We start from the raw sequence: 25,069 nt of genomic DNA, 5'->3' as shown, positions 1-25,069 counted from the left end.
GTGCGTCAAAGCATGGCAACACATACCATTTTTAGAGGAACGAGGGCTGACAGTGTCTCTCTCTCTCATAAATATACACACACGTGCCTCAGCGTTGGGTCTGTCCCACATCCCTCTCCCTGACGGTCAACAGGCACAGTGGCCTGGTGGCCGTGCTGGGCGCTCAGTGCCAACACACAAGAAGATTCTGTACTGTAGACTGTGGTGTCATTAGGACTGCAGGCAAATGCTTTGGCAACGGTTAGAGGTCAAAGGTAAGTAGAGTTGAATCGGGTTTATGGAATTGTTTGGCTAAATTATCTATCTGAACAGTATCAATAAAAATTTTTTATTTTTATTTTTCTTCTTTTAGAGAGAGAGGGCAGGAGCGTGTGAGCAGGGGAGAGAGGCAGAGAAAGAGAATCCCAAGCAGGCTCCACACCCAGAGCAGAGTCCAACACGGGGCTCCCCCCCACGAGCCGCGAGGTCACGATCTGAGCCGAAATCAAGATTTGGATGCTCAACCGACTGAGCCACCCAGGCGCCCCAATGTAAAAATTCTGGGGGCACAAAAAATACGGAGCCAAATTTCTTCAAAGGATGCTATTCTGTGGGCCAGGGAAACAGAAAGAGGAAGAGTCACCCCAGAAAGGACGAGGGGGGCCCCCTCTTGCTGCAGCCTCTGGAAGGCAGAGGTGGACGGCGGAGGGAGACCTTCTCTGCCATCGTCCCTCGGGCCCCGGGGGCCGCACAGGAATTTGGATGGGTGTACGGATGTCGCTGCAATCTGCTCCAATGGTCCCCGGGGCCTCGATGTCCCTGCAAACATGCCCCCGCTACCCACAGAAACAGACCTACAGGGTGATTATTCTTGGCAGAACCAAAAATAAGGAAATGGAGATGTGGCCCTGCCCGTAATGAGCCCACCAGTCAGTGAGTTGTGACATGTGTCCGAACATTCTCAAAATAAACACATTTCAGTGAGAAACTACCGAGAGAGGCAGATGCCAAGCGCCATGATGATGGTGGCTAAAGAGGTATTTCAGAACTGTTACGTTACTTACTTAAAAAATTTTTTTAAGTTTATTTATCTTGAGAGAGACAGACAGACAGACCCGAGAGGGGGAAGGCAGAGGGAGAGAGAGAAAGAATCCCAAGCAGGCTCCACGTTGTCAGCACAGAGCCGGACGTGGGCCTTGAACCTGCGGACCGTGAGATCATGACCTGAGCCAAAGTCAAGAGTTGGACACTTGATCGACTGAGCCCCCAGATGCCTCAAACTGTTGTTATTTAAATGCTGTGGCTTGTTTTGATGAATATCCATTATTCAAAATTACAGCACGTGACTGAAATCCACAGCGTAGTCAATACGCGTAAAGGAGATCTGAAACCATCCAAACACTGGCTTGTTTTCCCAGGACAGCCTCCAGCTTGCCTCCAACACCAGGAAACGTGATCTGCAAAACAACAGTCCTGATGGAGCCTGCAGGTGTCTGCACACTGGCTCAGTTTATAAAAAGCCACCAGGTCAGATGTGACTCAGTAATCCCTCTTCTGGGTATTTACCCAGAAGAACTGAAAACAGTGACTCAAACAGATATTCGCACACCCATGTTCATGGCAACGTTATTCGCAGCAGCTCGGAGGCGGGAGCGACTCACGTGTCCACGGATGGGTGACGGATAAATACGATGTGGCACGTCCACACCGTGGGACGGCGTGGGCCGTGACGAGGAGGGACGCGCTGGCACCTGCTACCACACGCGTGGACCTTGAGGACGTGACGCTGAGTGACGCGAGCCGGGTACGAAAGCACAAGTACGTGTGACCCCACCTCTGTGAGGTCGCTGGAGTTGTCCCGCACACAGACGCAAGGGGCCGGCGGTGGGGCCGGGGCTGGGGGTCTCACTCTGGGAAGATGAAAACGTCTCGGAGATGGACGGCAGCGATGGCTGCACAACAATGTGAACGCGCTTACCACCCCTGAAATGGACACAAAACCACTAAGATGGTAAATTGTATGTGTCTTTGGCCACGATTAAAAAACCGGTGTGTGGCGGGGGGAAGCTGCCAGGTCAGAAGAAAGGTCCTCGTTAAGCTCTCCTGATTCCTTCCCGCTCATCCCTCGTCACACGTGGGAATATCAGCGGCAGGCTGGCTTGTGGGGGGCGCCCGTCCAGTGGGGCGTCGGGAGGAGCCTCTTCCCAATACCCTCCCTCGAGTCACCTGGGCGCCTCCTGTCTCCCTGTCACCCCATCATCCCTGGGCGAGGCCCCCGCTGCCTGCTGACCGGCCTCCCGGCGCCCTCCCCTCTCGGCCCGACACCACCTGACCCCAAAGCATCCAAATCCCTCCACCCAGAAACCTCCACGGCTCGTTGCTGCCTAAGTGAAATCTCAACTGGGCCTGACAGTCAAGGCCGCCAGACTCTATGCCCACGACCCGTCCACATCCCTTGGGGGGGGTGGGAGGGGGTCAGGCATATGGGCTCCAGATCCCGGCCCTGCCTCGTCCCTGCTACACAGCATCCTCACTAGAGAAAAGGACAGGAAGAGCGCGGTGGCTTCCGAGAGGACATGAAATGACACAAGAAATGTGTCACAGTAGTTAGTTAGTACCTGCCGTCTGTGGACACGCCCTGCACTTCTGCTGATGTCACTGCTCAGCCGCCTAGCCTGCCCCGCCCTTCAGGCCGTGCTCAACCACCACCGCCCTCAGGAAGCCCGCCTTCACATCACCAGACGCCTTGTCCTGAAGGCACTCAGCCCACTGGCCTGGGATGGGGGTCCCCACTCTCATCTCTACCACAGGATCACAAGGCTCCCCGAAGGCAGAGCCACCCTGAAGCCCAGCGCTCTCGGTGTCACGGGTGACTACAGAGCAAACGGGTGTCCCAGGAGATCCCCACCGTGGTGCCTGACGGCTCTTCAGTTACTCTACAGCCGGACTCCCAAGTTCGAGTATCTCTGCCGCTGGCCGTTTCATAAAAAGAGGAGCAGGTGGCTTGTCGCACGGCGGAGCCCCGAGTCTGGGAGGTGAGCCCCCGGGGCCATCTGGAAACCAGGAACAGCAAGGACACTGCGCACCAAGGAGGGCTGGGGGCAGGCCTCCTGAGTGCACTGCCGGCTCCCGGGGACCAAACGCTACACATCAAGGACGCGAGGTCAAACGTGAGCCCCACACACCACGGAGTGACCGCAAATTTCTCACCAACTACAGGGTCGTGGCCAAAACTGCAGATAAATCTGAACCAGGAGCGTTCCCGGACTAGCCAACAGGACACCTTTCCCAAGTCGGGGCCGCCGAGCGAGAGGATCCCAGGGTCAGTCACGCCCTGGAGGGGGAAGGTCAACGCATCTGTCGCCCAAGCCTCACCTTGCTGACGTCAGGAATCGATTCTCGGGACAGACTCCTCACAGCACCCCCGTCACAGCAAATCCTCACAGCCAGGATTTATACACTCACAGGAACAGCTGGAGTGACCACCCTGCTCCGTGACTGCGGCCGGGAAGTGTGGTCGCAAACAGAACACCCTTCCTGACTGCCTTCCCTTTCCAGAAACATCACACGGCAAGGGCGCTCTCGCTTGAGGAGATCTGTCTCCCACCCTTTTATAAACACGAGGGAGGCCTGATTTCAAGTGCAGGGTCCTGCTTTTTGTGGAAGATGACCACGAAAATCCCCTTCCTCTACCCGAGCTTCACGCTCTGCCAGAATAACCACGAAAGCAGGCGGAAGAAGCAGGTGTAACATTTACTCCATCCTTCCTTTCTGCACTTTTCATATTAAATATCTCAAATATATTAATCTTAGAAAACAATATTAACACAGTACTCAATGAATATAGGCAGTGGAGTAAACGGTACGTCTAGATTGCAAAATCGTAGGTTATTTAAAAAACTGGAGTGTGGGGACGGTCTCCGGCCTCCTCGTTGGCGGGAGCGCTGGGGAACCCCGCCGTGTCGGGCCGGCAGGGAAACGGGGCCGTGAAAAAATCCACGCGGGAGCCCATCGCTGCTCCCTCAGGAAGACGGCCGCGGGACGGCAGATGACGTGAGCCCGGTCGGTTCCGGCGTTCGGGACTGTCCCCGCCGCCCTCAGTCTCTGAGCAGGTTTTCGGGCTTCGGGTAGCCGAACAGGACGAAATCGGCCTCGTAGAGTTTGTACAGCTGCTGCCTCCAGGCCAGGGGGATGGGGGCGAACCAGCCCTCCTCCCAGCTGCTGGCGGTCCTGTTCCGGTAGCTCGGGGGGAAGTGCAGGAGCTTGTCCACCTTGAGAAGCCGCAGCAGCTGGGCGGCGTCCTGGTCCAGCGTCTCCAGCTTGCCCACAAAGTCGTAGTCGATCTGGCAGGGGTGGCAGAGCCGGTGCACCTGCCTCCAGTGCTCGTTGAAGGGCGCCAGCTTCTCGGTGCGCGGGTCCAGCAGGTACTGGATGAAGTTGGCGAAGGACACCTTGAGGCCCGCGCTGAAGGCCTCGCTGACGGAGGAGGGCAGGCCGGTGCGGTTGGCGTACATGGTGAGCATGGGCACGGCGAACTTGCGGTAGAACTCCTCGTTCTCCAGCTGGAACTTGCTGCGGAAGGCGGAGATGAGGCGCACGAAGGGGTCCCGCACGAACAGGAACTTGGTGTACTTCTTGAGCTTGATCTTCATGAGGTGGCGGGAGAACTTGCCGTAGCGGCGCCAGAACTTGTTGAAGGTCAGGTGGGTGCTGGAGTTGTGGACGTACTCCCGCGGGATGTCCAGCGGGTCGCGGTAGGGGGCGCCCCGGTCCAGGAGGCTCTCGCTCAGCACGATCATGACGCGTTTCCAGTTGGTGCAGGCCACCTTGGGCACGTAGCAGTAGATGACGCCGTGGCGGTCGTCCACGATCAGGTGGTTCAGCTCGTAGTTGGGGATGTCGTCGAACGAGCGCTCCTTGGTGGGGAACACGAAGCTGGCGTTGGCGCAGAGCCCCCGGAGCACGCTCCGCCGCTCGGCCTGCCGCCCGCCGGGGTCCGGGCCCTGCTGGGCGTCGCGGGCGGACCAGTCGTAGCCCCGCACGCTCTCCTCCGCGTTGCTCAGCACGGGCCTGCCCGAGGCCTGCACCGAGGGCTGCTCCGTCCTTCGACCGGAGGGGGCGCTCTGCTTCAGGCCGCCGCTAAGCAGCTTCTGCAAAAACGCGTCCACGTCGGCCGTGAACTCCTTCTCTGCCCCCTGCGCGGGGGTGGGGCGCGGCCTGGGGAAGGAAGTGTGCAGGTAGAAGTGGGCCGTGCCCACGTTGTCCCAGTACACAATGATCAGGAGGACCATGAACACGGACCCCAAGACCAGCCACAGGCGGAAGAGCCGGGTTTTGGTCATTCTGTTCGCGGACGGGCCGCGGGCCCTCTCACCCGGGAGCTTTCACGGCAGCTTCATGGAGGAGGGGCGCTGCTCTCGGGACCCTGGAAAGGCAACACAGAGCCACGTTAAAGACCGCGTCCAGGTAAGGTGCCCTCCTGGAGCCTCAGGTTCCGGCGCACGGCGCTTGCCTCGCGGTCAGGGTCCCTGTCTCCCGGCTCCCACCCCATTCTCCACGGCTCAGGCTTTGTGGGGCTGCCTGCCGGACTTCAGCTCCTCCGAGTAATACGACTAGCGCTGCTTTGAGGGGCCCGGGACGGGTGCGGCTGATGAGGTCACTGGACATCCTTTATCACGGAACTGCAAACAGGGGGCTAAGACACCAGGCTCAGGCGGGAACACAGACCCTCCTGAGCGGGAGGTGCCGAGGAGGAAGGAGAGGAGGGCAGTGAAACACACACACAAGAAGGTTAAGGTTTAATGCACCCTACAATTTGTAATAATGTTAAAGGCGCCCCCGTGTACACTTAATCCTAAGAAACACGTCAGAGGCAGGCTCGTGTGTGTGGCCGACACGTGCTGGGCCCCGGGCACCGTGTCCGCCCCTCTGTGTGGAAAGGGCAGGGCACACTCGAGGTCTCTGGGGACAGAGGGGGGGTGCAGCAGGCAGATGAAAGCGGGCCCGTGTGAGAGCTCTCCAGGCCCTGAGAGCCTGTCCGCGTCCCCGCGGGAACCAGACAGCAGCGGAGCCACGGCCGCGGCAGGAGGGTGGAGGGAGGGCAGGTGCAGGGGGGGAAGCTGTGAGTGCCAGCAGGTGCTGGGGCCTCACCCCCGGGGTCGAGCGGCATGCCACCGGCCTGGGGGCAGGCCGCCACCCCTGCGCCGGGGAGGGCTCTGCAGGCTGGACGAGGGATTCGTGCTTCCCTTACAACTTCCACTAAGGCTGTCATCGACCGCGGTCAAGGTCAATCCCCAAAATGCCGGAGGACCCCTTCCTGGGGCCAGTCCTGTTTGACAGCTGTTCTGAGCAGCAACCCTGTCCCAGGCAGCACAGGCAAGAAGAGGCAGTGTCTGAAAAGTGCCGGGACAAAGGGGGCTGGGGAAGTTGCAGGGGCCACATTCACCCCTCTCTTTCCTGTATTTTGAACCAGGACCATCTTACGTAAAAAACAAATCATCCTACCGGGTTCAGTGGGCGTGACCGGAGAGTCTGAGGTTTCTGCAAAAGTTCAAGATCTGTGCCCCTTTCTCCTGGCATTCACCTCCTGTCTGCAGTGCCCCTAGACAGGCACACGTCTTAATCCACTTAAGACTAAGTGGGGTCCTTGCCTCTCCTGTGGCTTCTGCCGGCCGTCAGGCCTCTTCCCCAATAGCACCTGCGAGAGGGGAGTGGGGGCTGCTGAGGCCGGAGGAGAGATTTGCAGCGGGGGCTCAAGTATCCGGAGGGCAGTCGCCTGGGAGAGGGGACAGGCTTATCCCGTGTGGCTTCAGAGGACAGAACTCAGACTCTGGGTGTGGCCTAACGAGAGAATGAGTACACTCCTCTGAAGTGGCCCAAACCCAGAAGGAGCCATCTTTAAGACACACCGGGAGCTCTGCCAGTGGGGGCGCCAGCGCAGACACAGACACAGCGCGTCCTGGGGGCGTTCCGGGAGGGTCTCCCACGGCGCATGCTCTGGGACTTCTCAGTTCGTGAACCTCTCCGAGTCTGTACGTCTTGCACGTGTTCGACCGTGTGCCTGGTGCCTGGTACCTGATGCAGTTTCATTAAACGAACCTACAACTTCACGAGGCCAAGGTCTGGAAGCAATCTCCACCCACCTATGCAGCCTTGTTTATACTCAGTTCATTTTGGGCTTTTTTGGTTGTTTTAGATGTTTATTTATTTTGAGAGAGAGGCAGAAAGAGTGCCTGAGCAGGAGAGGGAGGGAGGGAGGGAGGGAGAGAGAGAGAGAGAGAGAGAGAATCCCAAGCAGGCTCCGCACTGTCAGCACCAACCCCAGCGTGGGGCTTGATCCTACGAACCATAAGATCATGATCTGAGCTGAAATCAAGAGTTGGACGTTTAACTGGATGATCCCCCCCCCGCCCAGCGCCCCTATGTTGTGTGTTTGATGGAGAAACTGCTACATGTTCATAGTACAAAGGGTCGTGTGGGCTGACACAGGAAAGGTGCCGACACAAGCAGGTGACAGAAAAGAATGTGCTGGTCACAGTCACCCTCGCCAGTCCTTCCTGGGCCCCGGTGATCTCAGCGCACCCCCACAGAAAAGGAAACCCAGCCGGGGGCGCAGAGAACCCGGCTGACCGCCACTCTGCCACGGGCCGGGGCAGTGCGCGCCTTCGGGATTTATCACACCTTGTGGAAGGGATAAGTGTGTCACAAAATGAAGAAAACCATCAGGATTAGAGGCCTGTGTCTCTCACCCAGCTTCCCCTGCGGGCATCACAGGTGTGCGGGGAGTAACAACAGCTATGTGACAACAGTTTAAAGCTCTTTTCGTGGTGACAATCACACGACGTCACAGCCTGTTTTCAAAATTAGATCATAGGTACCACGCCATTAAAGTTTTCGAGACCGTCCCTTCTCGGGGATGTACAAGGGTGAACGGTTTCTAGAGATGGAAAGTGAAACCATATCAAGAAAGAGGAAAAGAAAAGTTTTCCCGAAGGCTGAGAGCAAAGGGAAAGACTAACTGCAAATGTCAACTGACGCGAGAGCTCGGCTTCCAATTTTAAGAATGAGACTCACACGCACGGTGGGGATGATGCCGAGTCGGAGTCCCGTCCGCGGGCACAGGCACCAGCCACAGATCGAGGACCGGGCCGTCATTCGTGGGCTTAGAATGCTAAGAACCAGCTAAGTCTGGTTATGATAAATAATATATAAACAAACACCTCTGCTTACTTTTCAGGCAAGACGTAGTATATGCATGTGAACAAATGCCAGGGCCTACGGCGTTCTGTAAAAACGGACGCTCGTGACTAACAATTTAGTAAGACTTCGCTTTAATTTCGAGGAAAAGAGACGGTTGAATACCCGGGGGAGAAAAAAGACACACAGAGATAACGCGTCTTCGATCGCAGTTGCCCTTTCCAGAGCCGTCACCACGGGCCAGGCACCGGGAGGAGCGTGTCACGCGCGCGCGCTCCTTCAAGCCTCTGCACGCGGCCTCAGGGAGGCACAGCCCTCTCACGGCTGAGGAACCCGAGGCCCTGAATGCAAGCCTCACTCCACAGGTCAAGCCCACACACACTCCCGCTCCCTCAGCTTTGTTACCGTTAGATGTACTCGGTCTTCCAAACGGCTTGTGTAGCTCACGCACGAGGACGTGCACGTCCTTAAAACGTACCACTTGGTGAGTTTGGACGCATGCACCCGTGACACGCTCACCACGGTCAGAGAGGGAACATCTCCTTCGACCCCCCAAAGCGTATTCATGCCCGTTCTAATCCCTCTCCCCGGCTCATCCCTCCCCTCCTGCAGCTGATCTGGCTTCCGTCACTATAAATGAGCTCGCGTTTTCTGGAGCGTCCTATCAATGGAACCACACGGCATGTACTTTGAGACTCGTCCATGTGGTCGCATACGTCGACACCTCCTTCTTTTCCGTGACCTCGGGGCATTCCACGGTAGAAAGCGTTTACACGGGAGTCATGGTAGGACACACGCACCTGACACCCGCCCTTTATTTTCCCATCTCTCCCAGGGACTGAAGTCACACGGGCAAGTTTCCTCCTACTCAAAGTTCAATCCGGTGAACAGAAGGGGCTTAGAAGGATCACGCTTCCTTGGAAGTTCAGATGCTGACCTGCGTGTGTCTGTCACAAACGGGCGAGGGTTCCCTGGCTTTTCCGACCCAAGAGACGCAGAGGCACCGGGCCTGGAGGCAAAGGGCACCGAACGGAGCGCTGGTTACGGCTGCAAGGGGCCGTGGTCAGGCTGGAACGAGCCCCAAATGCTCCCAGTGGGAACCGAGGCACCTGACGTTTCTTTCTTACCTGGGCGCGATATGGTTCTCTAAGCTTTTAGCACCAGGCGCTACCATCTTTGACTCTTGTAGTACATTTAACATCTAAGGCTTTGTTCTTAGTCCACAGATAACCTACCCGAGGACGACCAGGCACCACCAATCACTGCAGCCGAGCACCAGGACCCCGTCCAGGTACGGTACCTGCCCCCGCCGGGCCCGAGGCCAGCAGCAGGCCACGCGGCGACCTCCACGGCGCTTTCCTCGTGGGTGCAGAGAATCTACAGCTTATGTTGTAAACAGCGAGTCAACTAACTTACTCGTAATGAGACCCATAACTTACACCACGCACCCTCGACCACTCGGTGTGAACGGCACAGCCCCTCCCCGTGGCAGGCGGCAGGGAGAGCTCCCAGGCGGGCAGCCGGCCACCGGGTAAGCACACGGGACTCCACACGGGAAGGGCCACCGCGACCGCCACCCGACACAAGACAGAGTCCGCACATATCCCGGGACAGCGCAAGGGAGTCTGGGTGACTCTGACTGCCCTCTTCACGGCTTTCGTGTTTACGGTGTTTTTGTTTACACTGAGCATGGATTGGTTTTTACTGTGAGAAAAAAACATTTTCCCTTTTAGAAAAGATACCAGCGGGGTGCCCGGCTGCCTCAGTCTGTTAAGCATCTGACTTCAGTTCGGGTCATGATCTCACGGTTTGTGAGTTCGAGCCCCACGTCCGGCTGTCTGGTGCCAGTGCAGAGTCTGCTTCAGATCTGCCGTCTCCCCCTCTCTCTCTGCCCTTCTCCCTCTTGCTGTCTCTCAAAAATAAACATTTAAAAGAAAAAAGGAAAGAAAAGATACACGGCAATAAAAAATTAAGGCATTAACAACAAAAGAAAAAATAGACAAAAGTGGACTTCATGCAACTTAGCAACTTTTGGGCATCAAAAGGCACTGCCCACAGGGGAGATTCCTGCAGAATGGGACAACATTTTTTCAAATCGTGTATCTGATAAGGGGTTAATATCCAGAATAAATGGAGAACTCGTTAAACTCAAAGGAAAAAACAAATCAAACAACCAATTCAAGAATGGGCAAAAAATATGAATGGACATTTCTCTGAAACCATACAAATGGGCCATGAGTACACGAAAAGATACTCAACATCACTTATCACCAGGGAAATGCAAATCAAGACCACAATGACACAGCACCTCACACCCATCAAAAACCCCAATCAAAAAATAGGGGAGCCTGGAGGGCTCAGTCGATGCAGCATGCGACTCTCGACCTTGGGGTTGTGAGTTCTAGCCTCACGTAGGGGACAGATATCACTTTAAAAAAATAGTATGATCGGTTCACCTGGGTCGCTCAGTGGGTTAAGCGTCCAGCTCTTGATTTCATCTCAGGTCACGATGCCAGGGTCATGGGATGGAACCCCGCAACAGGCCCAGTGCTGGGTGTGGAGCCTGCTTGAGATTCTCTCTCTCTGCCTCTCTCATAAATAAGAAATAAATATCTTAAAATGAAAACAAAACCAAAAGATGAGCGTTGGCGAGGATGGGGAGAAATTGGAACCCTCGTGCACTACTAATGGGAATGTAAAATGTTGCAGCCCCTGTGGAAAACAGGACGGAGGCTCCTCAAAACATTAACAATAAGGGCGCCTGGGTGGTTCAGTCGGTTGAGCGTCCGACTTCGGCTCAGGTCATGATCTCACGGTTTGTGGGTTCGAGCCCCACGTGGGGCTCTGTGCCGACAGCTCGGAGCCTGGAGCCTGCTTCGGACTCTGTGTCTCCCTCTCTGCCCCTCCCCTGCTTGTGCTCTCTGTCTCTCAAAGATAAATAAACATGAAAAAACATTAACAACAGAATTACCATGTGATCCAACAACTACACTTCTGGGTCTGTATTCAAAAGAACTGGGAGCAGGGTCTCCAAGAGATATTTGTACAGCCAGCCCCACTCACAGCAGCATTATTCACAACAGCCGAATAATGGGTGTGGAAGCCACCCAGGTGTGTGGTGAAGAGTAAGGACATAACAAAACATGGCACGCACACGACAAGTGTCACTCAGCCTTTCTGAGGGAAGACATGCCGGCACCTGCTACAACGTGGACGAACCTACAGGAAGGACACGATGCTCGGTGACATCAGGCAGCCACAAAGGACAAACGCTGTACGACTGCACTTCTGTGAGGTCCCCAGAGGAGCTGAATCCATAGAGAGAGAGAGCAGACTGGAGGTTACCAGGTGCTGGGCAGGGAGCGCAAGGGGGTGTTAGTATTTACCGGAGGCAGATGTATTCCGTTTGGAAAGATGGAATGAATTCTAGAGACGGAGGGTGGTGATGGTTGCGTGACAATGTGAATGTGTTCAATGCCACTGAACTGTACCCTGAAAAATGTGAAGATGATAAATGTGACGTGCATTTTACCACAATTTAAAAAACTGGCAAAGAAAAGAATGAATCAGAGCTCGAACAGCAGACTTGGAAGAATTTATAGGAGGTGCCATTGAATAAATAAAGCAAAATGCAGGGCAATGTGTAAAAAACAAATATGTGAGTAAAAATAAACAAAATTAAAAAAAAAAAAGCAAGGCCTTGAATGTGGGCGAGAACTGCAACAAAGGCCATAAACTTAGAGCTGGCCGCTGGAGCCACACCTTCATCTCACAAGTCTGCACAAAAGTTCCACGGGCCGACCTTACCGCAATTAGTTCACTAGGCAAATGATCAAGTTTGAAACATGTACAATGAGAGGGTGGACGAATGACAACAAGACAGGTCCTCCCTTTGGGTCGCCAAACCCCGTGTGCCTGCGTCCTGGGAGCGTCGCCTCGCCCTGGAGCCCTGCCACGGAACCAGACCTGCCTGGGCCACAGCCCCATCCAGGCTTTTCCAAGTTGACGTGATAAGTACGTCAACACCAGGCCGAGGCAGCGTTTACCGATGAGGCTGAGGCCACGGTCCATTTTTAACATCAAGGAGCAAGGGCAGTCCTTTGTGTGGTCATTTCTAACCTCAAACAAGCCACATAAAGGGCGGTTGTGGAGAGCAGGCGGGCGGAGCCTATCAAAGGGCCCGTGGGAGCAGTCCCAAGAAAGGAACGGGCTGTGGCTCCTGCCAGGCACGCACGATCGCCAGTTCACAGCTTCTCAGAGGCGTGACGAGAACGAGAAGGCCCAAGATAAGACGACTACCAGACAGCATCGCCCACAAGTCTTACTGTTAAAAGGGATGGGAGCATCCGAATTTCTGGGTGACACTTCGCTGCCTTCACGATGCAACAGCGAGTCCTGCAACAACACTGACCTCAAACGTGATATTCGTTCAAAAAACAAGGGCATTATTTCCAAACGTTAATCTCCAATTATTTCAAAAAAGCAGTCAACAAAAAGGGTTACAGCTTTGGAAGAAGCTGTAAGAAGCCAAGAGGCGTCGCTGAGGAAATGACTGACAATCATCCTGGCTTCTGCCTCCAGCGAGAGAACGGCCAGCAAAGTCTTGTCCCAAAACTTTGCCTTCGGGGCCCAGGTCTCTGCAAGGGCTTTGTCAAGTGTCCTGTGGACGCCACTGATAAGACAATTCAGTTTTAGGTTAGGTTGAGACCAAAAACACGGAGGGTGGCTGTGCAGAGTGGTTTCTCAGCTCGGGGTGGGGTTGCTGAACGTGCCTTTTCACACGCAGGGTGCGGCAGCGTAAGCCCGGAGAGCCCGCGCCCCACACCAGCCGCCCACCAGAGGCGGCTGGTCCCCAGGAGCCCTCACACCCACGGCGGGCAAAACTCGAGGAAGGCCGGGCTCCCTCCCGCCTTCCCTACAAGGGCGGGCCACACGGCCAGACCCACGTGAGGACCCTTGTAGGGGCACTGCCCACACTTCCAGAGCAGAAGTGATGACCACAGTATGAAAAGGTCGCCAGGTGTGTGCTGGTTAATTCTGTGTCACCCTGGTTGAGCTGCGGGTGGCCCAGACGGTTGGTCACGCAGCACTCGGGTGTGTCTGTGAGGGTGTCTGCAGAGGAGACTGACATTTGTTTGACTCAACAGACTGAGTAAGGAAAGTGGGGGGTGGGCCTCGTCCAATGTGCCGAAGGCCTGCACAGAACAAGGCGGTGAAGGAAGAGAGAATTTCCCCTCTGCCCGTCCCTGAGCCGGGACAGCTGTCTCTTGGGGGTCAGGCCTTCAGACTCAGACGGGAACACACCATCAGGACAGCTGGACCTGAGCTTCTCAGCCTCCAGAATCACGTGAGCCAATTCCTAAAAATACATCTCTTTCACACACACACCCCAGTGCAAGTGACAAACCAAGGAAACGTGCTGGGGCTCTCCAGAGAGCAGAGTCTGGAGGGGGATGGGTGTGTGTGTGTGTGTGCGTGTGTGTGTACACCACACGTTACAAAAAGAAGCAATCGCATCACCGAGAAGTGAAAGAAACAGATACTAAGTATTTGTCACAGTGGAAAGGGATGCCGACTGACTGCGGAGTTTCAGCCACCAGTCAATAGGGTATTCCAGGGGGAGGGCAGACGGACTTCCCCCGTCTGGATACCCAGTTGCTCTGGCACCGTTTAAGAGACCTGTCTTTCCTGATTCAATCAGTTTGGGGCCTCTCCTTTTTCTTCTCTTTCTACTCAGGTTTACTGAGGTCTGACTTACATCAGCAATTATCTGCAGAGTGTGAGGAGTTTCAGCAAAGATACACCACAACTAAGAGGCAGAGAATTTCCTCCACTCTCAAAAGTTCCCTCCTTCCCCGGTGCCCACCTCCGGACAGCCGCTTATCTGTGTTCTGTCCTATGGCTCACCTTTCCTAGACGGTCACCCACATGAGACCACAGAGTTCACAGGCTCTGCACCTAGCAAGACGCTTCGAGATGTGTCCAGGTTGTGGCCTGTGTCAGCGCGAGGTTCTTTTTGCCTGGCTGAGTAGTGTTCCACTGTGTGGATATACCACTGTTCACCCGCGACCATTTACCTAACGGACTGGTGGGTTAGTTCCTTGTTTTTGACTGCTATGAATAAAGCTGGTTATCAACTCTTTTTGGTATACAGACTAGATTCCTTTTTTACGCTAAGACTTTTTTAAAGTTAGAAAAGTTGGTATTAAAAAAAAATCAAACACATTTTTCAGTTCCTAGAAGGTTCTACAACATCAATAAAAGTAGATACGCTATAATAATGCTTAGGGACTCTATTTAAAGACCAATCAAACTGATCATCAAAAATATGATATATAAATCTTAGCTTATCAACGATTTTTCAAATAAAATTTTAAGGGCTCAAGTGATTACAGTGAGGTTGCACACAAAGTTAATATACAGAAGTCAACTACTTTCCCACATATCAGCAATGAACAGTGGAATTTGAAACTAAAAACACAATTCCAGGGGTGCCTGGGTGGCTCAGTCAGTTAAGCATCCAGCTCTTGACTTGGGGTCAGGTCACAATCTCACAGTACAAGAGTTCGAGGCCCGCATCGGGCTCTGTACGGGCAGTGCAGATTCTCTCTCTTGTGATTCTCTGTCTCAATATCAATAAATAAACTTAAAAAAAAAAACCCAAAACTACAATTCTATCTACATTAGAACTCCCCAAAATATCTAGGTATAAATCTTAATAAAATAGGTACAAGATCTGTATGAGGAAAACTACAAAACCCTGATGAATGAAATCAAAGAAGAACTCAACATACGGAGAGATGTTCCATGTGTGTGGACAGAAAGAGTAAATGTTTGTCAAGATATCATTTCTTTCCAACTTAACCTACAGATTCAATGCAATCCCAGTCAGAATCCCAGGAAGTTACTTTGTTATTATCAACAAGCTGTTTCCAAAATTTCTACAGAGGCAAAATACCCAGAAAAGGCAACACGATACTGAAGAAGAACAAAGTTGGAGGACTGAATACGGGACCTCAAGACTTACCATAAAGCCACACTAATCAAGAGGATGTGGTATTGGCAATAGAGCAGAGTAAAGATCAATGGAAAAGCACAGACAGCCCAGAAATTGACTCCCAAAAATACAGTCAACCGATCTGTAGCAAAGGCAACACAATGGAACAAAGACAGTCCGCCTCTTCAACAAACGGCACTGGGACAAGTGGACACCCACATGGAAAGAGGAGTACGTGAAAGAATCCTGACACAGACCTTACTGCCTTCACAAAACTTAACTCCACGTGGATCACAGACCTAGATGTACAACGCGAAACTGTAAAACTCTGAGAAGGTCACAGGAGAGGACCTACATGACCTTGGGTGCCTTTCAGATACAGCACCAAAGACCCGATCCCTGAATGAAATAATTGTCCACACAAAGATGTGTCCAAGAATGTTCACTGCTGCTTTATTCAAAACAGCTACAAACTGAAAACAACCCAGAGGTCCACCAACGAGTGAAAGAATAAACAAATCGTGGTATACTCATTCAGTGGAAAACCACCCAGCCACAGAAGAGAACGTACCACCGGCTCATGAACCAGTGTACCCGCAACAACATGGGTCAATCTCACAGATATTAAGCTGAACAGCAGAGCCCAGACACAAGTACATACCACATGATTCCACTTACAGGAAGTTCCCGAAAGGTGAAAACAGTGACAGAAATCCCAGAGTACAAAGGAACAGGAGGAAACGTCAGGGGATGGAAATGTTCTATTGCATTGACCGTAGCGGTAGCTCCACAGGTGGACATATCTGTCCACATTTGTTGAACTGTGCACTTAAGAGGTGTGCATTTTGGGGCGCCTGGGTGGCTCAGTCGGTTAAGCGTCCGACTTCGGCTCAGGTCATGATCTCACGGTTCGTGGGCTTGAGCCCCACATCGGGCTCTGTGCTGACAGCTCGGAGCCTGGAGCCTGCTTTGGATTCTGTGTCTCCCTCTCTCTCTGCCCCTCCCCTGCTCATGCTCTGTCTCTCAAAAATAAATAAATGTAAAAAAAAAAGAGTTGTGCATTTTACTGCATGGAAATTATACGTCAATACACCTGATTTCAAGAAAAAGAACGTTAGCAGTCTTGTTAAGTCAACCTCCAGAAGCTCAAACTTTCTAACGTGAATACCATGAACTAGCTCTTAGTTCACAGGACAGGAACACAGGATGAAAACACCGGCCCCAAGGTCCTATAGACATTTATAGATCAGGAGGAAATGGGGAGGAATCTGGAGGCCAAGGCCAGTCTCTGCTGAGTGGCCCTGGGACATCACCTCAAGTCGGAGCTTCAATTTCTCGCCTATAAAACAAGACTCCCCCAAGGCCATTTTGCTCACCAGAGTGACCAAGACTATGGAAATGAAAACATGAGCTAAATATATTATAAAATATTAAACCTCCCCTTCAGCCCATACCACTGCACTTATTTATTTTTCCATCTTTATCGGGCCCTCAAATATTTGTATTCCATAAATATGCCATGTTATTTATTTTTTATTACTCATACTTTCTACCCATAATTGGTTATCAGCAAAGGAATATCTATGCTTTCAACTGACTTTATAATAATTACAAGAGCTAATGTTTTCAAAAGTGCTACTGTAAACGCTTAGATACATTAACTTATTTAATCCTCACACTGATTGTGGTTAAACTAGGACAGAACATTGAGGCAACTTGCCCAAGTCTACAAAGCTGGCACCTGTTCAGAGCTGACATTTGAACCCAGGCAACTGAGTTAAGAGCCTACCTTCCTGGGGCGCCAGGGTGGCTCAGTTGGTTAAGCATCTGACTCTTGATTTTGGCTCAGGTCACGATCTCACAGTTCATGGGTTTGCGCCCCACACTGGGCTCTGTGCTGACAGTGCTTGGGATTCTCTCTCCTTCTCTCTCTCTGCCCCTCCTTCACTTGTGTGCACACTCTCTCTCTCACAAAAATAAACTTCAAAATAAAACAAAACAGGGGCGCCTGGGTGGCTCAGTCGGTTGAGCGACTGACTTTGGTTCAGGTCATGGTCTCACGGTTTGTGAGTTCAAGCCCCGCATCAGGCTCTGTGCTGACAGCTCAGAGCCTGGAGCCTGCTTCAGGTTCTGTGTCTCCCTGTCTCTGCCCCTCCGCAACTCATGCTCTGTCTCTCTCTGTCTCAGAAATAAACATTAAAAAAAAATTTTTTTTTAAACAAAACAAAACAGAGCCTACCTTCCCAACCACCACACCCTGCCAGTTTCTATAGTGCACATTTAATGCAGAATTGGTTGGTTTTTAGCGGACACTCAGATTTCTATTACCTTTATTTCTTCTTGTACCAATAACCAACTTCTGAGCATCAAATCAAACGACATGACCTTCATTAAGAAGTCCAAGAATGGGGGCACCCGGCTGGCTCAGGCAGTTAAGCGTCTGACTCCAGTTCAGGTCATGATCTCACAGTTCATGAGTTTGAGCCCCACACTGGGCTCTCTCCTGTCAGCGGACAGCCTGCCTTAGATCCTCTATCCTCCTCCCTCTCTGCCCCTCCCTCCCTCCCTCCCTCGCTCTCAAAAATAAATAAACATCAAAAAAAAAAAAGAAGGTCCAAGAACGTTTTCAGTTTTACTTATTATGCTACTGGCAAAAATACCAGAAACTACCCACTCCTTTTCCAGCTTTACAAATACTACATAAAAAGCAAAGAAATCACTACGGTACCCATCGCTGTAGCCTATAGAAATATGGAAAGCTTCCGTGAGCAGTCTCCACATTTATTCTCTGAGCTGCATCCTCTAGCACTGGAAGTGATGCTTGTGCTGGATTAAAGCCCCCGGTGCAAAACAGATGTGCATCCGATGCCACCAGCATCAGGGATTATTATTATTAGTTTATTTATTTATTTTGAGAGAGCGAGCCAGAGTGGGGGAGGGGCAGAGAGAGAGAATCCCAAGCAGGCTGCACAATGTCAGTGTGGTGCTGACACAGGCCTCGATCCCACAAACCGTGAGGTCATGACCTGAGCCGAAATCAAGTCACCCAACTGACCACGCCACCCAGGCACCTCTAGGGGTTATTTGTTTATAGAATCACTTCGCTGGTGTTCAGTTCACCCTGAGAACTACTTCTGACAGCGGCTCAGATAAAATTAGGAAGAAACGGTCACAGTGATGGACTGGAAGGCTGGTGTGGGTCCCAGAAGACCTGGATGAAAATCGAGCCTGAGCTGCCCCCCTCCCCCACCCCGGAACTGAGCCCAGGACACAGAGGGCCATGGGCACACACTGGTCTCCTGGCCCCTGGTCTCTGAGCCCCACCGGTAACTATCTCCAAGAAGACGGGGTCTCAGGGCACGCGTACTACACTCCCACGCTAGATTTCAAGTTCTGAGAGGACAGGAATCATCTCTTGTACCTGCTGTATTCCTCACAAGACCCAGAATTTTGCTGCATGGCACTTGACTCTGGAATCCAAATGATCGCTCTCATTTCTCAGAGTTCATTCGAATAAATTATTTCAAGGGAAAATACTGATGGTAAGTTCCACCACAGTTAGTTTAAGAACCTGCCTGGAGCTTTACGTCCGAAACCCATCCAGACTCTAACCTCTTCCAGGCTGTCCACCGCCCGCCCCCGCCCCCCACCCCGGTGCAGCCAGCATCAGCTCTCACCCGCAGCACTCCAACTGTCTCCATCCAACCTGCTCTCTGCTCTTGAGCCACACAACCACTTTCAAGGTGGCAGTCAGGCTCATCCTATCCCAAGTCAGACCACACCACATCTCTGCTCAAACCCCTCCGGTCACTGGAGTCCGATGGCTTCCCACTGCAGTCCTTACAGGCCCTACCTGATGGGATCCCACACCCTGAGCCCTTCCATCGCCCCCCTCACGGCCCTGCCTAGACGCACCCAGGGGCTCCACCCCGCACGTGCTTCAGGTTCCTGCTCAAAGCTCACCTCACCAGGGAGGCCTCCCGGGTCACTCCCACCCTCCAGACCTGCCTCCTCTCTGTGGCTTGTGTCATCCCCTCCAATATCGCACGTTCTCCGCTTTATGTGTGCATTGCATCATCTGTCTACACTACAATGTAAACTCGAGGAGGCACGTATACAGTAGGTACTCAATAGAGTCATCACGCTAATGAAGAAAACAGATGAATACAATGACCCTGATTTTATAATTCCTGAAACTGGCTGACAGGTAACGAAATAACGGTGCTCCTTCTGCTTTTGAATGTGCTTTAAAACCCCTTACAAAAAGTTAAAAAGAAAAACAAAATAGCTAAAAAAAAGCGCCAACGCTGCTATGTGACCACAGCCAGGAGACAGGATGCAGAGAACAATGACAATGATGACAAGGAAATCAGAACAAGTAAACTCTTCCCAGATAAGGAAAAGGGCACAAAACACAGGCAGGACCAGGGCCCCTTCTTCCATTAGAGCCGGAAGCTTAGTGCAACCGTCTCTATGTTTATCAACGTTACTTGCGCTCGCTTATGTTAAATGATGAAACCGTTCTAGGGAGTTGATTACAGAAGAGGGCAGCCCCCTGGCCCTTCCGCGTGACCCGCCCCCACCGTGCTCCCTCATTCTTTTTAGCTGAATCTTTGGTGTTAGCTCCGCCTCGGGATAACAGCCTCCTGGGCCGTAAGCTTTACCTACTGGCTTCCTACTCGGGCAGGTGGGAGGGTAGTTTCCCCGGGTCCACCCACCACCTCTGCCCCCCCCCCCCGCCCCCCGCCCAGGCCCTGCTCATCCCCACACGTTCCCCAGACGGGCACATCGGCATTTCAATTAGAGCAATATTCCACGTTTACACAAATTATCATCCTTGAGCAAAGGGTATTCACAGCTGAGCCTTGCAGTTCACCGTAATTATTCTTCTTTCCCTGCACAATGGTTTATTTTCCCTGGAACTCGTAACAGTCTTGTGCTCTCATTTGCTTGTACTCATCCAGCCCCAGCCCTGCCAGCTGTCTTCATCCCCTCTCCAGATGTTGTAGAGGATCAGGCACCCTGTGGATTTCACCTGCCCACACCCCCCCAAACTCTCTCCCAGGAGCCGTCTGACGGGGTCAGGCCTGCTCTGCACACCTGCCGCCTCTCTACCTCCTCCGGGAAAGCCCCCTCTCCTCAGGCTCTGTCTAGACTCACCACCTCATCATGGGAGAGCATGCCTGTCCGTCACTCCCTTAAAGTACGGACGCAAACTTCGGGGGCGTGTCTGAAAACATCTTTATTCCGCCCTCCTTTGCCTGAGTACAGAGTTCCAGGTGGAAAATGTTTTCCTTTGCAATTGTGAAAGCCATGCTCACCTGCTTTCCACCTTCTGAGGTTGCTGCGGACGGGTCCCCCAAGCACCCTGCTCCGTTTGTGATGCCCTCTTGGTGGCCTGTGTTTACTCTTTTTTCTAGAAGCCAGCACAGTCCTCTGCCCCAGAGCCCTGAAACTTCACAACAGCGGGCCTCGGGGTGGGTGTGCACATCTCTCTCTCCACCCGCGCTCTCACTACCCAAATTCTGAAACCCACAGCCTCGGAGGCGTTTCCAAATAAATCCCTTCCATGTTTCCCAAACTCTCACTCGTTACTGTGGAAACGCGGAAACGCGGCAACCCTCACTATGCAAACCCGATCCCTGTGATGCAAGGACCCACCCCGGGAAGGGAAGGGAAGAAACAAGAGAGTGAAGGATACCTGCCTCCCCGCCCAACACCGCCCACCCCCAGGGCTGGCCACCTGGATGCCCCTTCCACACACAGTTCTGGTTCTAGGACGTTCTCCTGCGTCGTACTGTTATTTTCCGTTCTTTCTCACTGACGGGGATCACTCAGCTGTCAGCCTCCTGATCGGATCCCTTACCTTCTTCCTTGCTCCCGCTTCCCACCTCTGCCTTTCTGTTCACCTGCCTCAGTTCCTCAACTTTATCTTGCACGCACTAACTGAGCTTTCATTTCTCGCATTGTTTTCTATATCCAAGACATCGCGTCTTGGTTCTTAGAGCGCTTCCCCCGCCTGTTTTTATGGGGCAGCCTCTTCCTGTCTCTTATCTGCATGTGCACGTCGGTGACAGGCGGCTTTCCCGGTCTCCTTCCCGCGCACTCTCCGTGGCCTGCGAGCGTGTTCCTATGCCAGAGGTAGGGCACCAACAGAACTTGGAAGCTTTGAACCATCACGTGGCAGACATGATCGATTACGAACTTCATTAGGGGGGGAACCTGTGACGTCACTACTGTTAGGTCCTTTCTCTGGAGCTACTCACACTCCCCAGAGACCCTTCCACTGTCCTGCCCGAAGGGAGCAGCGCCAGCCGGCAGTATTCTGGGAGCCACCGACCCCCTTTGCTGCATCCTCTTGTGCTGTGTATAGCAGGGCACACCCCCGCCCCCCGCTCCCCAACTCTGCTGGGCATTTCCCGTTCCTCTCTGAAATATCCACAGAGTTCTCTAAACAGTTACAGAAACCGCCACCCCGGTTAGCGGCGGGAAGCACCGAGTTGCTGTGTCAGCCGGCGCTGGGCACATCTACTGGCAAGGGACTGGAGAAGCGGCCGCCCCGGCTGCAGCCACAGACACTCCGAGCAGGTGTGAAACCAACTGCTGGTTTCTGATGAGAAAGAGACAATTAAAGAATCGAAAATAAGAGGTAAGCTGTGGTTTCTTAAAATGATAAACCAGCAGCATCTGCTTCAGCAGTATCATTTGGCAGATTCTCCTCCACAAGTGGCGCTTGAGCCTCCAGATCTTTCTAGAACAGAATCACCCATCAGCCGTGGTGACACGCCTTTTTTCCACCACCTTTCCCTTCCTGGCGAGTGCTCCCCACTCTCTCTCCAAGAGCATGTCTCATCAGGAGGGCCCACAAACACCACGAATCCTGCGAGCCTAAAGGTCACACGTGCCGTGACGCCCCCTCCACACCCGCTCCAGCTCTGTCCTTCAAGCACCCACGTGAGAACTCTTGGCTGCTGGGGCATTTTTCCTTTCCCCTTCCCCACACCCCGCGCAGGCCATCACACACACGGTGGGCTCTCCTGTGTCAGTCTCGTGACCACCCCCAACTCTGGCGACCTCTGTCCTCAAGTCACTCCCCCTACACCTGCACCCAGCAGTCTCCGCCTCCCCGCACCCCGAGCCTGCCTTCCACGGCATCGCTGGTGCTGCCTTTCTGAAACACAGATCTATCACCCAAAACCCCGACTGCCCCGCCCCCCTCACCGAAGGTCAGGGTAACAGCCCCAACTCTAGAACGGCATTCAAGGCTCCTCGGTAAGAAACCTCTTTTCAGCCCTAGCTTCCACCCCATTCCTCAATCCCCCTCTCACAATGAATGCAGGGACTTCCTGCCCCCCAAGCACCCCATTCACTTCCCTGTCTCCACACACCCTCCTGCCTCCACCTGGAATGTTCTCTCCAACCTTCACTCGTCCTTCAAGGCCCCCGAAGCCGTTATGTCGTCTCCACCATGGAAAACTCCAACTCCAATGCAGAAAATAAACCTCACCGACCCCCTTTCTTCACGCTCTGCGAAGAATTGCCTAGATTATCTACTGTGAGGTCACGCTGTACGATAATCAGTGTCACCATAACTGCCAGCAGCCAGCCCAACGTGGCACCTTGCAAATGATCAGGGGCTGCAAGTCTGCTGAAATGATGAGGCGGGCCCAGGGCGGGTAACGGGATTGGGACCGCGATCAGCGCCGCGGGCCTGGAAACACCAACCCAAAGTCGGACCAACTACTTTGCCAGAAACGACACACCTTTGCAATTCCATGCAGACGCTCTCCGGATTCACAGCAGAGGCACGTTCCCGGGTCGGGTCCTAGGCCTGGCTATCACTACTGCGGGGGGCAGGTGCACCTAAGTGTATCAAACCAACGCTCGGTCACCCCGATCTTCCACAACGTGCAGTTGTACCTCAATTTTTACAAAATGCCCTAACATCCCCGTGTCCCCCCTCCTTTTTCACCAGACACCAGCCCTGACTCACACTCCCCACGCCAGATGTTCACGGAGAAGGGCTGCAGGGCGGCCGCGGGTGGGGGCAGGCGAGGACCCGCGGAGCCGCTTCCCAGGCGGCCCTCAGCCCGGACCCACACTTCAGGGAGCACTACCCTTAAAGATGCGTGTGCAGCGCACACCCCCATTCATGCCGGGCCTCCTGAGTCTCTCCCGAGTGCAAGTATAAAGTAAATAATTTAATAAATCGCGGACACACTGTGGCTTGTTGTGCTCCGCGCCAGACGGAACCTCGGCTGGAGCCAACCGCCTGCCAGCGATGTCCCGGCGGCCAGGAGCCCGAGCTTTAGATACAAGTCTCTCTGTTAGCGGCCAGTGCGTGGCTTCCTTTCGCTGGAGAGGCACAACTGCTGTTTCCGAGCAGGGGATCACTGGAGTGGTCCGCCTCCAAGCCCCCCACCCCCACCTCCCAGCGGTCGGCCTGGGGTCCCCGGGGTGGGGGTGGGGGTGGGGGCGCCCAGCGCAGGCCGAGCTGGGGTCCCCGGGGTGGGGAGGGGGGCGCCCAGCGCAGGCCGAGCTGGGGTCCCTGGGAGAGGAGGGCGCCCGGCGCAGGCCGGCCTGGGGTCCCTGGAGTAGGGGGGAGCGTCCGGCGCAGGCCGAGCTGGGGTCCCCGGGGCGGGGGAGGGCGCCCAGCGCAGGCCGAGCTGGGGTCCCCGGGAGAGGAGGGCGCCCGGCGCAGCCCGGTCTGGGGTCCCCGGCGGGGCTGCCCAGCGCAGACCGGCGGGAGGAGCCCCCGGTCCCCGGTAGGCGCGGCGGTGGGGGGGCTCCGGCTGGCCCGGGGTCCGCGCGCAGGGAGCCTGCGAGGGGCCTCGGGGCACTGCGGCGTGAGGCCCGGCTGCGAGCACCGCCGAGGGCGCGGACCGGGAGCGCGCCTGCGGAGCACCCCACCCGCCGCCGCCCTGCAGCGCGGGGCAACCTGGGGCTCAGAGAGGCTGCGAGCCGGGCCAAGGTCACACAGTGGCCGGCGCGGGGGCTCGGCCCGGGGCCGCGGACCCACCGGGTGGGCTGAAGGAGGGAGCCAGAACCCGCCCGCCGCCCGCGCCCCGCACGCCGCCCCGCGCCTCGAGCTTCTCAGCTCACCTCACTTCACCTCACCTCGCGTCGCCGCCGCCGCCGCCGCCTCACCACCAGCCGACCCTCCCGAGGCTGTCCCTCCGCCGGCCCCGCCCCCCGGAGCCCGGAGCCCCGCCTTCCGCTCCACGTCTCGCGAGAAGTCGCGGCCCACGGAGGGGCCACGGAGGCCGAGGGGCGCACGCCTTCAACGCGCCTGCGCCCTCCGCACCCCGCCCCCGCCCTCCGCAACCAGTGCCGTGTGGCGCCGTATTTACAACCCGAGATCGGCCCCGCCCCCCGGCGCCGGGAGCCCGCCCCCCTCCCCAGCAGCCAGTCCCGTTCTGCGGGCAGCGGCGTTGGCCCCGCCTCCAGCGGGTGGGCGCGCGGCGTGCGCAGGGGGCGGTGGGAGGGCCCCGCACGGCGCCACTAACCTGTGCTTACGGAGCGCCTGCTGTCTATCGGCTCCTTCGCGACCTCCTCCGCCTGCAGAGCATCTCCGGCCGGGGCCTTGGGCGAGTGACCGAGCCTCTCCTGGGTTGTGCCCAGGTTTGTCGGAGAGGGTGGTGACTTCACCTTGCAGGCAGGTGCGAAGCGCCCCGTGAGATGCCCACTGCACAGCGAGCGCTCGCGATCCTTGCTCTTTGTATCCATGGCTTTTCCTTAACGGAGGTAATATGTACGTAACGGGGTTGACCATCTTAGCCGTTTTTAAGTGTACAGATCAGCGGCGAGAAGTACGTTCACGCTATTCCGCAGCCTCCGCCACCATCCACAGGACGTTTCCACCAGTGATGGTTTCACAGCGGACTGCCTTCCCCAGTC

At 54.6% G+C, this 25,069-nt stretch overlaps 1 protein-coding gene across 4 annotated transcripts; it reads right to left on the bottom strand.

Moving 5' to 3' along the window:
- Positions 1 to 3,717: 3,717 nt before the first annotated feature.
- On the bottom strand, positions 3,718 to 24,407 carry CHST12 (carbohydrate sulfotransferase 12). 4 transcript variants are annotated; one of them, XM_045460226.1, is made up of 2 exons: positions 24,275 to 24,407; positions 3,718 to 5,404 (listed from the first exon to the last, which is right to left on the bottom strand). In XM_045460226.1, the coding sequence occupies exon 2, from the start codon at positions 5,319 to 5,321 to the stop codon at positions 4,077 to 4,079; it is 1,245 nt and encodes a 414-aa protein (XP_045316182.1). In that variant the 5' UTR covers positions 5,322 to 5,404; positions 24,275 to 24,407; the 3' UTR covers positions 3,718 to 4,076. The 4 variants fall into 4 exon arrangements, with proteins under 4 accessions (XP_045316182.1, XP_045316183.1, XP_045316184.1 ...); XM_045460227.1 differs by having other exon boundaries at positions 24,290 to 24,375; XM_045460228.1 differs by lacking the exon at positions 24,275 to 24,407 and adding an exon at positions 22,936 to 23,033.
- Positions 24,408 to 25,069: the final 662 nt, after the last annotated feature.

The sequence above is a fragment of the Leopardus geoffroyi genome, chromosome E3 (genome assembly GCF_018350155.1).
Source record: "Leopardus geoffroyi isolate Oge1 chromosome E3, O.geoffroyi_Oge1_pat1.0, whole genome shotgun sequence".
Lineage (NCBI taxonomy): Eukaryota > Metazoa > Chordata > Mammalia > Carnivora > Felidae > Leopardus > Leopardus geoffroyi.
This window is presented reverse-complemented; position numbering and strand designations above follow the sequence as displayed.

Excerpts from the sequence above, each read along its gene's own strand:
- CHST12 (XM_045460226.1), bottom strand. The coding sequence starts at position 5,321 with ATGACCAAAACCCGGCTCTTCCGCCTGTGGCTGGTCTTGGGGTCCGTG.